At 36.3% G+C, this 17,594-nt stretch overlaps 2 protein-coding genes across 3 annotated transcripts; one reads left to right on the top strand and one right to left on the bottom strand.

The window, feature by feature from the left end:
* The first annotated feature begins 1,698 nt into the window (after window positions 1-1,698).
* Window positions 1,699-9,257, top strand: hui (hase und igel). Of its 2 annotated transcripts, none has more exons than XM_076116648.1 (4): window positions 1,699-1,853; window positions 3,063-3,215; window positions 6,237-6,348; window positions 8,866-9,257. In XM_076116648.1, the coding sequence occupies exons 1-4, from the start codon at window positions 1,799-1,801 to the stop codon at window positions 8,987-8,989; spliced, it is 444 nt and encodes a 147-aa protein (XP_075972763.1). In that variant the 5' UTR covers window positions 1,699-1,798; the 3' UTR covers window positions 8,990-9,257. The 2 variants fall into 2 exon arrangements, with proteins under 2 accessions (XP_075972763.1, XP_075972754.1); XM_076116639.1 differs by having other exon boundaries at window positions 1,726-1,853; window positions 3,060-3,215.
* An 86-nt stretch (window positions 9,258-9,343) lies between these two features.
* On the bottom strand, window positions 9,344-10,402 carry LOC142974350 (uncharacterized). The gene is made up of 2 exons (XM_076116627.1): window positions 10,279-10,402; window positions 9,344-10,202 (listed from the first exon to the last, which is right to left on the bottom strand). The coding sequence occupies exons 1-2, from the start codon at window positions 10,316-10,318 to the stop codon at window positions 9,595-9,597; spliced, it is 648 nt and encodes a 215-aa protein (XP_075972742.1). The 5' UTR covers window positions 10,319-10,402; the 3' UTR covers window positions 9,344-9,594.
* Window positions 10,403-17,594: the final 7,192 nt, after the last annotated feature.

The following is a 17,594-nucleotide window of genomic DNA, read 5'->3' as shown; positions in this document are numbered from 1 at the left end:
AATGGTCACTTTAGTTAATTAGTTTATAGGTAGGTACCTTACGGGGGCAGTTAGACTAATGTTCTCCTCTGATCTAGGTACTAGACTTATAAACCTCCGTTAAAAGACAATTCTTTTCATGATTATATTACTGGAAAATACGCTATGGAAAATAACGTACACAATATGAACACTAACTTTTATGCGCTCATTGTTTAAAAAACCAGTAATAAAATATCGATGGATGTTCTTACGTCAATTTACAGATTTTACAGCGTTACTGTGTATTAGCTAGTGTTAGTATTTATTAGTCATTTATAAATCAATAATAGTAATGGGTAATAACAATTGTTAGAAACAAAGAATTAATTTAAACCAACTTTAACGGGACAATTAAGTGCCTCATGAGATGGGCTAGATAGGTGTATTTACCAAGTAAAGTACTTATTTTTACGAGGAGGCATTAAACTTTAACCCTATTTATGTGATTATTTCACAGAAGCTAATCAATATTAAGGAAAAATAATTTAATACACAGGTATCCTTTTAACGGTAGCCAGTCTTTTCATGATAGCTCGAATTAGGTTTAATCATTTTTCGACATAAAATCCCCATTTGATGCAGAATATACTGGGTACGAGGGCGCGTATTCTCAGCAGTTACGGGAGCGCGAAATTACCTAAAAATCATTCGACGTGCACTTTTTTTTACACTATGACCAGATAAAGCAAAAGGCATATAGGTACTAAGTTATTCGGGGCATCCCAAAACCAAATGATCCATCAGTGGCACTGTTGGTAGTTGCTCCCTACATACATACATAGGTACTCCTTAACGATATTATAACTGATTGTCTCTGAGCAGAGAACATCTCTTACCTTATGGATCACAACGTGTAGATTCTAAGAGATTTTATTTATTTAAGTAAGACAAGGAATAAAACAACATTGAAATATGTAAGAAATCTGGAAAATTCTAGGAGTCACGGCATAATTGATTAACTAACGTGACTATCAGAAGACGAGCAATAGGTAATCCATGAATACTTCCTTGTTATAATATATTTCCATTTTTTTAATCTGCGTCGCAAAAGCATACCAGCCAGCAGCTTAACTGCCAATCTTGGCAGGTCTATACGAAATTGCGTATTAGATGAACAACGCTATATAAAAACGCAAACTATTGTAATAATATTTTGTTAACAATAAAAATGCTAGATTCAACACTCTCTAAATAAATATTTTTTAAATCCTTCATGCATATTTGGTTATTTTCATGCCTCGGCTACGATATTTCTAGGTGACACGGTCACAGCATCCTAAACTTTAGAACTTGTCCAGTTGTAGTAGTAACATACAGAGTACAAATAGTTGGAAATTCACAACAAGTAAAATGCCCGCCTGTTCAAGGGGATACTTCATAAAATAAGTAGATATTTTACTTACAGTTATGATGTTTAAGCTGTAGAAATACCATGGCTAGTACATAATCTATTTTTAGTTTCACTTGAGCTATTTATAAACCAAAACGAGTAAGTATACTAGTATAGTATTCTGATACCCCAGTTAAGCGGTGTCTACTTACTTTCATTTTAAACCTGAGCTTTTCATCCAAGCAAATTGGTATTTTTTGGTTTCCATTCAATTCAGTGATAGCTTTTTACCGGCGACGACCGTTATTGTCGGGCCGTGCATCAAGATGCGCGTGAGTTTCCGCCGAGACGCTTCCAATGCCGCGATATATAAAGCCTTATAAAATGTGTGAGTGAGTGCGGTGAAGCCAGTTCTTGTTCGACATTTGTAGAGTCTAGACGTTGAAAATGCATAAAATCACCTTGTTCATCTTGGCGGCCGTGTTTGCCGTAGCTCTCGCAGGTTAGTGCCCTCCAGTTTTTACCGCCACCGCCGTTTGGTCCGAGTGTACTCATAGGTACATAGTTTACTTTAAAATGTCACTCTACGATTTCCCATTAGTTACATACAACGTTAACGCATAGCGAGGAAACATAACTAATGGATTCGGAACGACAACTTCATTTTTTTATGAGACAGGGTTGATGCTTTTTACTTTTACTAGTTTTCCTTTTACTGAGTATATTTTTATTGTGCCAACCAAGATCTTCCACCTCGACTGCCTGTGTTCACTTCTGAAGAGTTTTAAAATCACACAAAGACTTATTAATTGTAAGGCAATTTTTTGTTCCATTAACGTTTTTTTTCTCATAAAGAATGAGTCAGAAACGTTCTTGAGGGTTTATCACGAAAGCCGATGAGTGTCAGCATTAAACAAGAATCAGTGACTAACAAATCAATTTTATTTTGGTTGGTTCATTCCCAATTCTTAACCACGGTTAATAAATACAAAAAGTTAATATTTTTCTTATATTATGACTGAGGTACCTACCCTTGCAACCGAAGACGTAGAGCTGATTTAGAAGTCTGATAAAAATTATAGATTTAAAAATGTCTATAGTTTTGTAATTATCGTTTATTAAGCTTTTAATTACGATATGCGTATATAAATTATATTCAAGTTTTTTCTAAGCGATGAATGTTCAAATCCTGTCGGTCACGACTTGCTGAGGTCATAGTTAAAAGCTGGAGATTCGTGCGTGTAACTAACCACAGTGATTAGCGATGATCTCAACGTGTAATACCGAAGAGCTTCCTTGTTAAATTATTGTTGCTCACCGTGTAACCTTTTTTTGTTAAGAAATAACAACTTAGTTATAACAAACAACGTTGGTGTGCGTTAAGGATCTCTAGTAACAATCGTCAGATAGATCTAATAGGTATCAAGTACAATCTGAGGTGGTGCAAGCATGAGGTGATCGTCGATGAAGTTGAAAGATTTATAAGGACAGTTTTTAAAAGCGTTTTAGTTTCATAAGGTTTCATAGAACTTTTCAATAACCAAGTCAGATTGCTCAATGAGAGTGTAAAAAAAAACAATTGCATTTGTAATCTTAAAATGTCATTGAACTCTATGGACTTCCAGCGATACGACGGGTGTACACTCTGTTACAATCGCAACGTGCATGCTTTGTTCGTATAAATCGCTTGACACATGCCTTGTTCCAGAAGGTCAGTACTATGTTCCTCGCGCATACTACACTATTGATGCGGAAGGACACGAGTCAGCCCGAGTGCCTCTGCGTCGTCTGCGCAGATCGTTGCAGCCCTACCCTTACGTCGGAGGTAATGGAAACCCCAACGCAGGCTCAAACGTTGGTGCTTGTAAGTAGTTTCAATGTTTTCTTTATTTATATGCCGTCTGGCATACTCCCGAAATGAATTCGAACCCAATCAGATTCAAGCGTCAAAATTAAATTTCTAGTCGAAACTTGCGCTTCAGAAATTTACCGGTGATTTTAAATGGAAATAATCCGATGCAACAATAATATTGATTGATTTAAAAACCACGTTTGGAATATAAGAGTCAGATTTGACAAACACGAACACGATTAGATACGAATTCGAGTACCGGAGTAAGTTAGCGTGTTCTTGGCGTAACTGAGTAGGCTTTTCCCAGTAAATTCTTCAGTCTTATGAAGCGAGGCTTCTTAGTAAGTACTCATGCATAGTCGAGCCTACCGGTCTCTGGCTCAGCTCATCTAAACGCCAGGTTGGTTATTAATAACTAGTTAACTAACGCCTAGCAGCTAGGGATAAGCTGTATCATCCGACTTTTCAAACAGGACCCTTTAGACAACGCTCGTTCAAACAGACATTCAATCTCTTTGACTTTACAACGTACCTGCCTTGTTTAAATTCATTTCAATATAAAATTAAATTGAGTAGATATTATGTGATAAGTTACCGGATATTTAAGACACAACTAAAATAATAATTACTATATTTTTCAAAAAAGACGCTGCATATTGTTTGGAGCGGTACCTGTATAATATTAATCGGGCCAGCCCAGCGTATCTATCTTGTCAATACTTATCTTGATCGATTAATTTCGTAAAAATTTTCAAGTCCAGTTGGTCTTATATACTTTTTAAGAAATGCATGGTTACTGCATGGCCCTGTCAATCTATTTAATTAACTTAACTGCACGTTTGGCGCAGTGGTTCAAGCGGTCATCTCGCCGCAACAACCGTAGCGCCGCGTGTGGTGAGTTCGAATCCTACCCGGGACAAATCTTTGTGTGATGAGCAAGAGTATTTGCTCTGAGCTTGGTTGTCAATTTATCTATATACGTTATATTTAGAAGTATATAAGTACGTTTATCATTTGGTAACTATAGTACAAGCTTTGCTTAGGTTGGAATCAAATGACCGTGTGTGAGTTGTACAATAATATTTATTTATTATTTTAATTACTACTGATGACGAATTTGTTCTGCAAGGAGCGTATCATCTTATCAATAACCATCGATCGTGATGCATATAATTTATGGTAATAACTTTAAAACTTTAATCGATTTGAGTTTTTAGTAAACGATATATAATTCTAGAAGTCAATTTCATAAAAAAATGCATCGATCATGCTAAATTAAGTAAGCTGTCTATTTTAGCGAATACTTTAAAATTGCTTTGTATGAAAAACCCGTTCAAGAAAATTGTATTCACTTAGGTACATGTTTGTAGCTTTCAATTAGTTTTTTCGGAGTAACATTTATATAATTGAATTTGAATAACATTTTACCGCGGAAAATTGTTTATAATTAGCAATGTAAGTTAGGATTATTTTACTTGCAATATAATTGCTACGCAACAAATGAAAACTGAATCAGGAAGAGCTTCATTACGTTTATATGTGATCACTGATAGACATCCTGCAGTCTGCGTGTTTTTATTTAGCATGTTTCAACGACTTTTGCATGTTAATCTAGTTAATGTGAGACCGCGGCAAGTTACCGCTATGTTTGATAAAATGTTATAAACACGAATGACTCATTATTGTACTTTTTTCAAGTACGTAATCTATACTAATATTATAAAGCTGAAGAGTTTGTTTGTTTGTTTGAACGCGCTAATCTCGGGAACTACTAGTCCAATTTAAAAATTCTTTCTGTGTTAGATAGCCCATTTATCGAGGGAGGCTATAGGCTATATATCATCACGCTACGACCAATAGGAGCAGAGTACCAGTGAAAAATGTTACAAAAACGGGGAAAATTATGATTCTCTTATGTGACGCAAGCGAAGTTGCGCGGGTCAGCTAGTTAGTAATAGAGCTTAAGATGTCACTGGCAACATTGACGCTGTTTGTTAATTAGGCACTGACAATTACCAAGGATTTTATACATCGTTCCGTTGGAAAGATTGATGAAGCAACTGTACTTGAAATAGCGACAAGAAAAGAATATGGTTATTGTAGAAATGAATTGATGAATGCCAAGGCTATGTATGTAATAATTTTGTTATTTATTTATTAATACACGCGAAGATAACAAGCGTGATGTTTGATTTTCTGACTTGAATGTAGCATCAATTTTGTGATCCTTGAATTTTGCATAGAAGTCTTTCCGCAGTCACGATCTTCTTAATATTAAATGTATAGGTATGTGGTACCTACGTGTATTTTTTAAGTAGTCAGTCATGGCTTACATCTTTAATAGTTTAAATTAACTGTCTGTTATCCACTTTATTGTATACTGAATAAGCAAAAGAAGGCAATTCAAATTCATGTGCGTGCGTATTAAAGACTTCAACGAAACCGTTCAACATCGTCACATAAGAATTCCAGTTAACCCATTGTTATGCGCACTAACTGCATTTCCTAACACTGTCTGCATAAACATGGTAAAATACACGCAATATAATTGTTAGTAAATGTAGAACACTACGTGTAGAGTGAGCTTAAAAGCGCCGTGTCTTGCGTCCCACCGGAGTCGCGCCGTTCGTCTAACGGTCTCGGAATTCTCGAGCCACCGGTCAGCCGGTCATCTATACGCACAAAAACATGATCGATAAACGTCACTTTCTTTAGGCCAACGAATTTAAAAGTAGAATAAGCACCGCCTACGCCATAGATTTCTTTTTAATGTCTATAATTGTGACCTACTTGAGCGTAAAGATTGATACGACATAGGTACTCGTAAGATGTAGATTGTTTATTATTTTGTATAGGTGTTATTTATACACAGAATCTTTTTGAAGACCTCGACTTCTTCGACGCAGTAAAGAAATTCTTACAAAACCTGAAATTTTGTTTAAAGTTTTAAGTGTTTACAATATTTTAGTATGATTGGTAATCGTTTATACCTAATAACAATAAAGAAATTAACCTTTTTTTTTTAATTTTCAGGGGGCCCTGGTGTTCCTGGCGCAAGCGCCCATGCCACCGCCCAAGCTGCCGTGGGAGGACCTGTCTGGGCTCTTCCTGGTGGAATCTACGGCTCTTCCAACCCTGCTCTTAGGTAAGAACATTATAAGACAAAAATTTACAAATTTTAATTATCTTAAAATTAGGTAGTTGGTAGACGCAAAATAGATTTGCAAATAGGCTATACGGCAGACGTTACAGTAATAATAGTACCTAATTATGATTGTTTTGTCGCATTGTTATGGGAACACGTATGCTCGTCATGACTTTTCCGTCTTTCACTATTTCCTTAGTCATTTTAATTTGCCTTGACGAATTTAATCCTTGATCTACCAAACATTTCTCGTTGAACGCTTTGTGTTCTTAGTTTTATTTAGTCTCTATTAAAGGCAATTAAATTATATCCGGCATTCTGCTGAGAACGGGTTTCCCTTCGTCTACTCTTAATCACCTTTCTTCACGTTGATTTCTTTTATAGTTATAGTAAGTGATCTAAGTATATTGAATCGTTAACTAGTAACGAACATTATATATTTACAATTTTCCCATGATTTTAAAGTGCTATGTAAAAGAGGAACTCATTACTTTTCTGCCATGCATAAATTCATTATTACCTAACGTGTTACCATGAACGCTTGGCACCCAAGTTATAATGACTAAAAGATTAGTTTACACTGTTTAGAAATTCTAATGTAATCTAAGGTTGATTGACATTGATGGCAATGCACTTGTGCTTTAGTAACCTTATGGTTTTAGCCGAACTGCAAACTTAAGTGTTGAAATCTAGTTTGACTTTGTTATTGTGATAATTATAAGATTTTTCACAATCATTGTCACAGATGCGGAGGTCTGTCTCCCATCAGACAGGCAATGACAGGCATATATAATAATAGCTTTTATACGTTTTCGTAACTAACTATGATAATTTTGTGTGTTCATAGGCATTAGTATGGCGGCAACATAACGTAGATTAACTCCATGGTGTCGGCTCATCCACCCTGAACGCGTATTTTCCATCAGTTGCACGCACGCGCCGCGCTCGCCCGCGCCCGCGCACCCACGAGTTCGCTGTGCAACTGCCGGAAGATAATTTTCCTATTTATTGTAATAATTAAAATTTCTAAATTGATAGCTTAATAAATGTGTTAAATAAGATTGCTTTATTTTCATTATTGTTTTTGTAATTTTTACACAGCTTTATTTAAAAAAAATGATGATTGATATTATTTTCACACATTATTTTCCCTGCATATTTATACATATATTAAGCCTTTCGTTTATAACATCGCCATTCGCGACTGCTCGCGATTGAAGACATTGGTAAAAATATTGACAGGAGGTCAGCCCATCGCCTACAAAATACCAAGACTCTCAAATCCCTTTATTGACTTGACAGTATGCTCAGAAGAGAAGCAGTTGGAACGATGGAACCTTCTACGTTATTCCACCCCGTAACCGCGTATTTTTAGTTATTATAGTTTGTTACCCCGATAGCGCGGTTCGTATGTGAATAAACTTGACTGTCAATAGTTCACAATGTGAATCTTGTGCATAAAGTGCATTTATTAACATAAAACTTATGTCGTGTCATACGATAACGGATAGTAGTTAAGCAGAAAGGACTCAATCCACACTTTGACTTTTCTCTGGGTCTTTTCTTTGGACTCTCCTGAGGGTAAATTTTGACACTCTTGATACTGTGGGTTAAGTCGAGGTAGTAGGAAAAGTAATGTTCATGTACATTTTAAAAATAGGGATTTCACTACATCATAGATTTGACCCTTAGGACAATGATTGCATACTTAACTCCATTGTGGTCAAAGTGTGGATTGAGTCCTTTCTGCTTAACTACGTCCATGATAATTCATTTATTTTCACTACATAGAGTAGAGTACATATTTACACCAGCAAAGATTTTTTTCTAGAGTCAGATACAAAATAGATTTTATGTATCTATCCATAATAAGTATATATATGACCTACAATAGGTATACTAATGTGAATATACTATTATACTTACTAACACATTATTTCATAACGAAGTTCTATCTGCTATGTTACGGTCGTGTTGTGCATCGCATCTCCACACTTAAAAAAAAAAGATCAAAAACATTTATTTCTGTCCACGTCTACAATATTTTTAAAACAATGATTGATAGCCACACTAGTCATTGCCTGTATCGTGGTAAAACTTCTTTGTAAACTCTCTATTATAAATAGAACTGCTCTTTAACATCATGGCTTAGCCTTTCTTTCAAACTATGTTGGAGTCGGCTTCCAGTCTCACCGGATGCAGCTGAATACCAGTGTTTTACATGGAGTGACTGCCTATCTGCCCTCCACAACCCAGTTACCTGGGTTATAACACGATACCCTTCGGTAAGACTGGTTGTCAGACTTTCAAGCTTCTGACTACTGTTAACGACTGTCAAAGATCTTCGAAATTGACTGCCGGGACCCAAAATTTAACGTGCCTTCCGAAACACGGAGGAACCCGATATGTATAAGATGGTCACCCATCCACAGAACAACCTCAGCAAGCGTAGCTTAACCTCAGAGATCGATCCGCGCGGCTGTTGTTAACTGTCCTTTATATACTACATAATTACAGAGCTGGTGAAACACGCAGGCAATCTGGACCAGTGGAAGGACGATCATTGAGCGCCAGCTCTTCTATTGGCTTGGACTCCTCGGGACGCGGATACTATGACCAGAGCGCTTCAGTGGGGAATTAGAACCGAACAGATACAATATATACAAAACCAATGCTTGCGTACAATGGACAAACCATAATCTTAAGAATATAATAACTAATAAACATTGTAGAGACGTTTTCTCATATTTTTTCCGAATGACTGTATTTTTTAGGGATGTTTTAACATTTAATTATATGCAATACCAATGGTTTAATAAACAAAAACATAGCAATAGCATTTAGGGTGGAATTGAGGACTTGATTAAATAAGAAATTTAAATAAAAATACTTTTATTTTTGTTAAGTATCGTGTGTTTTTTCACATTTGAGAGAGCGTGCATTTCAAGTTAATATAATACCCGTGATTCCTATTAGATGATAATTTAAAAATGTATACTTATTACAGACGACAGAAGCTACAAGAACAATGAATAAGTGTTAAATAATTTTGCTAAATCGATGTATCGAATTAAAATCAACCGACAAAGTAAATCGCATATCTACAACCAGTAAAGCGTAGTTACCAAGCAAACATTTTAATAATAGCAAATCACGTTGCTACATTTGCTATTAGATTTTCTACATATTAAATTAGATGAAAAAGTACTTATTGCCTACGATCAGTCGGGCCTTCAAACCTACTGTTTATTTGTGAGGTAGTTCTAATCTGTACTGTGGCTTGTTGTACGAGTACCCCTGGTCACCTCCTGGAGTAGGTACAGGGGCTGGAGCTGGCGCTGGCGCTGGCACAGGAACTGGAACAGGCGCTGGTGCGGGCTGCACTGGCGGCACAAACGGAGGAGTCACGATAATCGCGTCGTCAGTTATCCCTACGTCACGAGCCGATGGAACAAATTGCCTCGTAAATTGTTGTGGGAGCTGTTGGTAGTACTGCTGTCCTGGTTGATAGAACTGCTGCTGTTGTTGCGGATAGTGCGGCACTTGGTTGAAGCCCGGAGCACCGTACTGTGTTGAAGGTACATTGTATTGTGTTGAAGGCACGTCGTACTGATTCGGAGCACCATATTGTGTCGGCAATTCCATTCGTCCAAACATGTTTCCAAGAAACGGGAATTTATTGGTCAAGTGTGCCCAGAATCCCGTTCCTCCGACTTGGTTGCTGCCTTGGTTACCCCAGAAAAGACGCTGCGAAGGTTCTTGATTGAAGTTCGAGTTAAGTATTTCAGCATAAAGCTCGTTCGGTCCCCCTTGGTACTGCACCTCTCTTTGCGGATAGTACGCCACACTACTACCTATAAACAAATTCAAATCGTTAAATCGTAACAATAGACAATTGCATTCACAAATAATTAATTTCACTGCACGTACCCACAAAAAAGCACATTACTAAACCGATGTACGCATACATTTTCGGACGAGTTGCTGAACTCTAACTGCGTGCCATTGTTGCTCGTCTTTGCATTTATACCTCTTCTATTTGCTCCTAAACGAGGACCTTGAAGTAAAATTCTCGTAACCCAGTATTGAAAGTGTGAGGTAATGGCGTGGCTCACCCAGTGCTGGACGCCGCCGTGGACAATAGGTGCGACATCTAGGTGACGCGTGCGCCGCCGCCCGCCGGCCACACACAGGCTGTATGGAAATCAACGATTTTTTATGTATTCAAAATAGCCGTCAGAATGTTTCCTTTATTTCAATTTCAAAATTTTCAGAAATAGAGAAAAATAATCAGAAAGTGGCATAATAACAAATCCATAATATATATTTTTGATCCTCAATTTTGTTAGGCAGTAGTTGAATAACCTATAAAGTACTTAAATCAAATGGTACTTTAACTACGCTGAACGCTACTATGAAAATATAGACCGCCGTTTATATAAATTTTGAATATTACATCTCCTTTCTTCAGATCAACGCTAATTAAGAAACCATTCAAAATTGCAGTTCAACGTTAAACTGCTTAAAGTAATAATTTATGTTAATCCCTGGATTATCGAAACAAAAAGTCACATACTGTACATGATAAAGATTCGTGAAAAATGCACTCGGTCGCGTGTGCGTGTGTTTACTCAACATAATCGGCATTATTCATAAGATAACGAGGTAGGTGTTTGTCTTCGCCGCTTGTCACGGTATTGTCGCCCGCAGAAGCGTTTTGCGAAACGTTGCTCAACACAGAGCTTCACATACGAACACAGACTTCATACGGAATAGATAAGGATGTTTACACGGTCCCGCCTCACGATTCTCCAATACCACGAAATTCGTGAACACTTATTCATAATTTGCGTCGCATTGTAGGCCTACATGAAAGTTTACACGGTTTTGATTCATGCTACGTATGTTCGAATACTAATTTAGTGCTTAAGATTGAAATCTAGAACTAAGTTGCGCCTGCGCATATTTTAAAGCATAACGCGTTTATGTCTATTGTACGTGTGAATCGACAATCATTGAACCTCAGATATTATTCTCTAGAGCAAATGTTTATTGTTAGGCGCTTATGTAATATGAAGGAAATTATTTATTTCTCAATAATATCAATAATCTCATAACAAACACGTCATTACAAACCCAAATTAATTTGTAAAGAGATAATAACGACTATATCAATCTTTAGCGCCAACAATAATGTGCCTTAGAGTTGCAATATTTTGTTTGATATTTGAATTAAGTCTGTTTGATTAATAGGGGTCAGAGATCTTATCTAAAGATCTGACCAGCTTAAAGTTCAATCAGAGTGGGTATTAGGGAAAGTGGTCAGTTGACCCGCGTCGAGTTTCACTGCGTGTGCGGTCATGTTATTGTTGACATAGATTAAGCTACTGGCCATATTTATTACGGTAGCTCCTTTTAGATTTCGATATTTGGAAAAAAAATGATGAATATTTTTTGGAATTTTGTAACATGATGACCTCTTGTGTAGAAAGAGTTTTCGATTTCTACACTAAGTACCTATATCACTAAGCTGTAAGTAATTTCACTATTTCAGACATGTAAAAGAAGCATTGTCTGCTTGTGTTATAATATGAATAATATGCATTCACAATAATGGGATTAATGGCTATAACTAGAAGACTATTACAGGAAGATGTTTAAAGTTAGCGTATTTTACTGGATTTAACGCAAACATTTCACCTTAGAGTGTTAACGATTCGGCGCAGGTCGTCCTAGTTTACATCGACGGTCCCTACGTACATTCCCTCAAGTGGTACTTACGGGATTTGCCTTTTTTGTTTCCGTGACCTTCCGGTGGTCATACACTTTCGATTGATTAAAAAAAAATTAGTAAAAATGCTTTAATTCTACCCTAAATCAACACTCGACAAACCCCAGAACTACAACACTTCCAATGTAAAATGTCACTAGTGAGAGTTAAGTCATTTTACATTGGCAAGTCAACAACACCCCCGCGCGCCTCCCCCGTAACTCCCACATGCGGGTTTGTTCCGCTCGCGCAAAAAAGAAAATGAAAAATGTAAAAGATAAAGGTAAAACCATCAAAATATCATCAGGTAAGCTGAATTTGACGTTTTATTTTATTGTACCTTCTTCAAGTTTAATTATTAGTCAGTAAAAAGTATATTTTTAATTAAATTATCAACTTAAATTACTTTTTTGGTAATCTAAACAAGCTTTATTCAATTCCGACGTAATTAGTCGCTTTTGGTAGTTACGTTATTTTACTTGGGAATGTTTTGAATCAAAAAAGTCTTAAGTGTTATATAAATGTTTTTACGAGGGAGAACATATACTACTGTTTTAAGTAACTGCCACTTAAGTTATTTTACATCGGGAATATTAAATTAAAAATGTAAGTAATTACCATTTCTGTTATTTTACGTGATTTTTTCGGGTCCATTTTTGCTAACACTAAGATACATCGATTGAAGCCGTGGCTCAAATCCATGCAAAAATGAGTCCTACGCCACCCTCAGCTCCATTAGTTTCAAATTTGCTCGGTGATAAATTACTGTCAGATTCAGGTATAGTAGAAATATTGGAATCGCCACAACCGACGTCTTCTCTTTGGCTGCAGGGGGTTTCTCAATTACCTTCCAAACACCGTGTACCTTCATGGACTCCAACTCTCGCTTCATCGCTGCTATCCACTCATGGCTATCAGGTCTTCGAAGGACTTCTTTGTACGAACGTGGTTCTTCCTCTAACTTGCATGTACTGTTGTAGCAATATAGTCCACTTAGTGCGCGACGAAGCCTATTCCTCAGAGGATACCTAGGCTCTTCCTCGATATTCACACTTACTGTTCTGACTCTTGTATCACAATGTTCAGCATCAGATTCATTTGAATTCACAGGCTCCACAGATTCAACACAAGGATCTGTATCCACATCTGCTGAGTCTGAGCTCTCCTCCGCATCTTCAATACTGTCTGGTCTGCATGACGTGTTTCGTTCTCCACATGCCTCACGAAGTCTTTGAAAATGTTCAACGCTTGAGATTTCTCCCTGAGAAAGAAATTTACTAGTGAAATCGTCTACTATTACGAACGTATAACGTGTAACGAGCTCCACCATAAGAACGTTCCGACATGGGACCACACAAATCAGCATGTAGTAAACTGAGTTTGTCTTTCGCTCGCCTTGCTTCACCCTTTGGAAAAGTTATTCTGTGTGCCTTTCCTCTTATACAAGCAGCACAAGGTTCCATTACACTTTTACCTCCAACCTCAATGTTAGGCAACTTAACAAATAAATAAATCATTTAAGTTAACATGCCCTAATCTACGATGCCAAAGTGCCAACGAGTCTTCAACTTGAACCGTAGCCAAAACACCATCTATAATAGGAAAACAATCATCCAAATTATAGATACCTGAGACTTCACTAGCAGTAACCACAAGTTTACTCGTTATCCCGCTTGTCCATTGGTGAAACATCCTACAGCCATCAGAATCAAAAATAACTCTCCATCCATTCTGTACCAACTTAGATACCGACAAAAGATTAACTTTCAAGCCAGGCACAAAGGAACAATCTTTTACAGTTAACAAAACTCCTTTCACATTAACTATAATATCACCTTTGCTTTCACTTGACATTCTATCATCATTTGCACACGTCACAACATTCTTATCAGTAACCTTAAAGTCTCTAAACCACTGCTTCTGAAAACTCATGTGTGTCGAGGCTCCACTATCGAGATAAAACGTCGAGGGGCTGAAGGATTTGTGCACCGACAGTGAACACTTGAACAGCATAACGCAACTTTCTTCGACTTCGAGGATACCGTTGGTAAGCGTGCACCATCCACATCTTTGTCCAGCATCGGGCAATTGGACTTCTTATGACCTTTCTTTCCACAGTTAAAGCACTTGAGCCTTAATACTGACTGTTGTTTCTTCACTACTAAAGCCGAGTTCGACGAGGAATCATTTGAAGAGCACTGAGCGCTATCTTCTTGTAGAAGCTTTTGCCGAACATTTTGAGAAGTAATCTTCATTCCTGAATGCTCTAGTGCCATCCGTAATGGTCGGTAAACATCAGGCATACCTCGCAAAAGTACCACGGCAACCAAATTGTCATCGAAACTTTGATTGGTTTCTTTACGCTTTTGAGCGTGACTCATGACAGCAGATCGGTGGTTTTCCAGCTTCTCATCCAAGTGACAATTCATCAGAGTAATGCGCCTATTTATTTCCTTGTCTTTAAAAATTATTGTCAATGCATCCCACACTTCTTTTACGTAAGTAAGATTTTGAACATTCGGATACAGATGAGATTCTAAGTGAAGGCATATTAACGTGTATGCTTCTTGATTCTTCTCGATCTCCGCTTCATCATCCTTCTTTGGAAGTATTGATGTATACTTGAAACATTTTTCTCGAGCAACCATATTCAACAAGTACTTAATTATGATTGCTCAATATTATTACTATGTAATATTTTATATCTTTATGATGAAGAAAAGGGTTGCCTATTGTGAATTTAATAAAAAAAGTTTTAAAAATATTTCTTTTTATTTTATTATCAGCCCTTATCTCATGGCTCCCAGTATGAAAACACCGTAATTGAATATTATACTCAACGTAAAATTTAGTAAAAGGCAGTTACTATTTTGATCGTTGTTCAATCCCCCAAGTACAGTAAAGATCAAGATCAGTAAGTACCACTTAGGTAAATGCTAGTCAGAATGTTCCGATCTAAAACGACGGTTGTGACCAATGGAACATAAAATGAATATATTTTAACGTTTTTAGACTTCGTGCAAAATTTCATAGCTCTGCGATTGATAGAACTTGAGTTACAAGTGTTTGAAACTTCAAACCGCTCTCCTGTAAAATTTGCGTTTTGCAATTAGGTTATTGTACGTAGGGACCGTCGACATGTTTACATGGTCACATGTTTCTTTGAAAAAAAAAAGCTAGTTTTATAATCTGTGTTTCATTTAAGGTAAATACCAAAAAACACTGTTGTAAAATTTTTCCTCAGACCATCTTTCCATTTGCCTTGTACCTATTTACATGAATTCATCTCAAGGTATCGTAAATTGCAAATTTTCATTAAAAGTAATTTGATATTCACAGCACATCTGTTCTTACACCAGTATGTTTTGTTTGACTACTTTCCTATAACATCGGTAAGGCAGAGGGCATTATAGAAAGTACCATCTATTATTCCAAGTCAGATAATTCCAGTTTCTATACAGTGTTGGTTTAGACTATTGGAAAGAACCTTATGTTTTATGAAGTCGGTGCAGACTTGGGTTGAAACTCAGAAACTTTTTTCTATCCATTGAAGCAATTTATAGTCAATGCTTTAAATGGTTAACTTTTAGCAAAATTTTGCCTTTTTTGCGGCAGTTAATTTGTCTTTATAAGCATGTATTTAGAAGAATATAAGTACATTTACCAGTTATCATATTACTATAGAACAAGCTCTGCTTAGTTTGGATTTTATATTATTTATGTTACTTAAAGACTTCTGTAATTGGTGTATTTATCGCGAAGTTACTTGATTTGTTTCTTGTTTTAAAATGTAAAAAGCATTATGTTCAAATTTAAGAAAGATTTATACGAAATTGAATACCTAGAAGTATTTCATACAATTTTCCTTATTCTGCAAAAAAGAGGTCTTTGGTCGTGGTTATCTAATTCTACTTGAGTTTTTTTTCTTTGAGGAAATAATGAGAATAGATGAGTAGGAGAGTAGGTGACATTGTAATGTATTTCCCTTACCTATTTACCGGGGTTTTTTATATTTATAAAATTGATTATAGAGAATACTTATTTTCCTTTTCGTAATTTAACGATTAGTACCTAACGTACGGTATTAGCATAAGTGCGAAAGCCTTGTGAGGATAGAAATGTGGCTGTCATTCCTTCATGCATAAAAAACATTAATGTTAGGTTAGGCACATAAACAGCTTATAACCTGAATTAATACAAAAAACTTTACCCTAGGAAATCTTTTCACCAAGACGTCGTCGACGAGCAGACGCCAGTTTAATACAATTATCGCTCATTTTAAATAAATCTCATTAATAATGTGCAAACTGTAGTGTCTATGATGTAATAACAACATTAGTCACGACAATAGATATAGTGCATTTAATTCCGCAAGCCTGTTTTGGAATACCAATACCCACGTAAAGGTTACGTTACTTGTCAAAATTATACAGGAATATTCGTCACGAAATACGATTAACATATCATACAAGGTATAAAACACAGGTGATTTCGCCCGTGTGAACTGATTTCCGGGGGTAAAAAGTATCCTTTGGTTTATAAAAGGATACTTTTTACCTGGATTATTCCAGGTTATGAACTGCCTGCGTACCAATTTTATCAATATCTGATCAATAATTTTGACATGAAAGAGTAACAAACATACACCCAGACTCATTTCCAAACTTTTGCATTAATAACATTAGTAAGACTTCCAAGTAAGAATTTCCATCATTCGATTACAAAATGTAATTCGCAACCTGTGATGTAAATAGGTAGGTACTATTATTTAGTCCGAGGTGCAGCATCTTAAAGTAGATTAATATAGCTGCTACAACATTGTAATCTTCCATAATTTATAGTATATTAGGTGACGAGTAGACCAATTACACTTTAACACGTGCTAATGTTCTCTCGCTGTTTTTTGGCTAATTATATTCGAGTGCCAAGCGATGCTAACTGCTTGGAGAACTACTTGTGATGAATTTGTAGGGTGACAGCATAACTGATTTAAATCCTCTGTACTTCGAACAAATGTATTGTATGTACATCCTATTTATTCAATATGGGTTTGGCATTTGATTAGATGATGTTATTAAGATTGCAATAATAACTAAAGGAACATTTCTTCAGGGCTGTCACCGTCAAACGTGCAAATAATAATATGTTATTTTTTGTTAGGCTGCTGCTGATGATAATAAGTCATAATATGCTTGAACTTCCGTAAAAAAGTCTTAGTTATATTGGAGGAATATTATATTCATAAACAGAAAATATAATAATGATTTCATTACCGCTGGAGACTGCATCATTTATTTGAAGGTCGCATTCGCAAGCACTCATAGTGAAGTTCCGCGTTAAAATGTAGAGTGTTATTGGGGTTTTTGGACAGAACGTAAAAAAAAATATAAATGATTAGGCAACAGCTTATGATTTGATTAAATTACTTTAATGAAAACCTTTATTATGTGATCATCATAGGTACGATATCGTGTGA

Source organism: Anticarsia gemmatalis, chromosome 1 (assembly GCF_050436995.1).
Source record: "Anticarsia gemmatalis isolate Benzon Research Colony breed Stoneville strain chromosome 1, ilAntGemm2 primary, whole genome shotgun sequence".
NCBI classification, from domain to species: Eukaryota; Metazoa; Arthropoda; class Insecta; order Lepidoptera; family Erebidae; genus Anticarsia; species Anticarsia gemmatalis.
The sequence above is the reverse complement of the archived record's forward strand: the minus strand, read 5'-3'. Positions and strand labels throughout refer to the sequence as shown.

Excerpts from the sequence above, each read along its gene's own strand:
- hui (XM_076116639.1), top strand. The coding sequence starts at position 1,799 with ATGCATAAAATCACCTTGTTCATCTTGGCGGCCGTGTTTGCCGTAGCT. Across the intron at positions 1,854-3,059 it reads GTTTGCCGTAGCTCTCGCAG|AAGGTCAGTACTATGTTCCT; the intron begins GTTAGTGCCCTC and ends GCCTTGTTCCAG. Across the intron at positions 6,349-8,865 it reads TCTTCCAACCCTGCTCTTAG|AGCTGGTGAAACACGCAGGC; the intron begins GTAAGAACATTA and ends ACATAATTACAG.
- LOC142974350 (XM_076116627.1), bottom strand. The coding sequence starts at position 10,318 with ATGTATGCGTACATCGGTTTAGTAATGTGCTTTTTTGTGG. Across the intron at positions 10,203-10,278 it reads AGTAATGTGCTTTTTTGTGG|GTAGTAGTGTGGCGTACTAT; the intron begins GTACGTGCAGTG and ends ATTTGTTTATAG.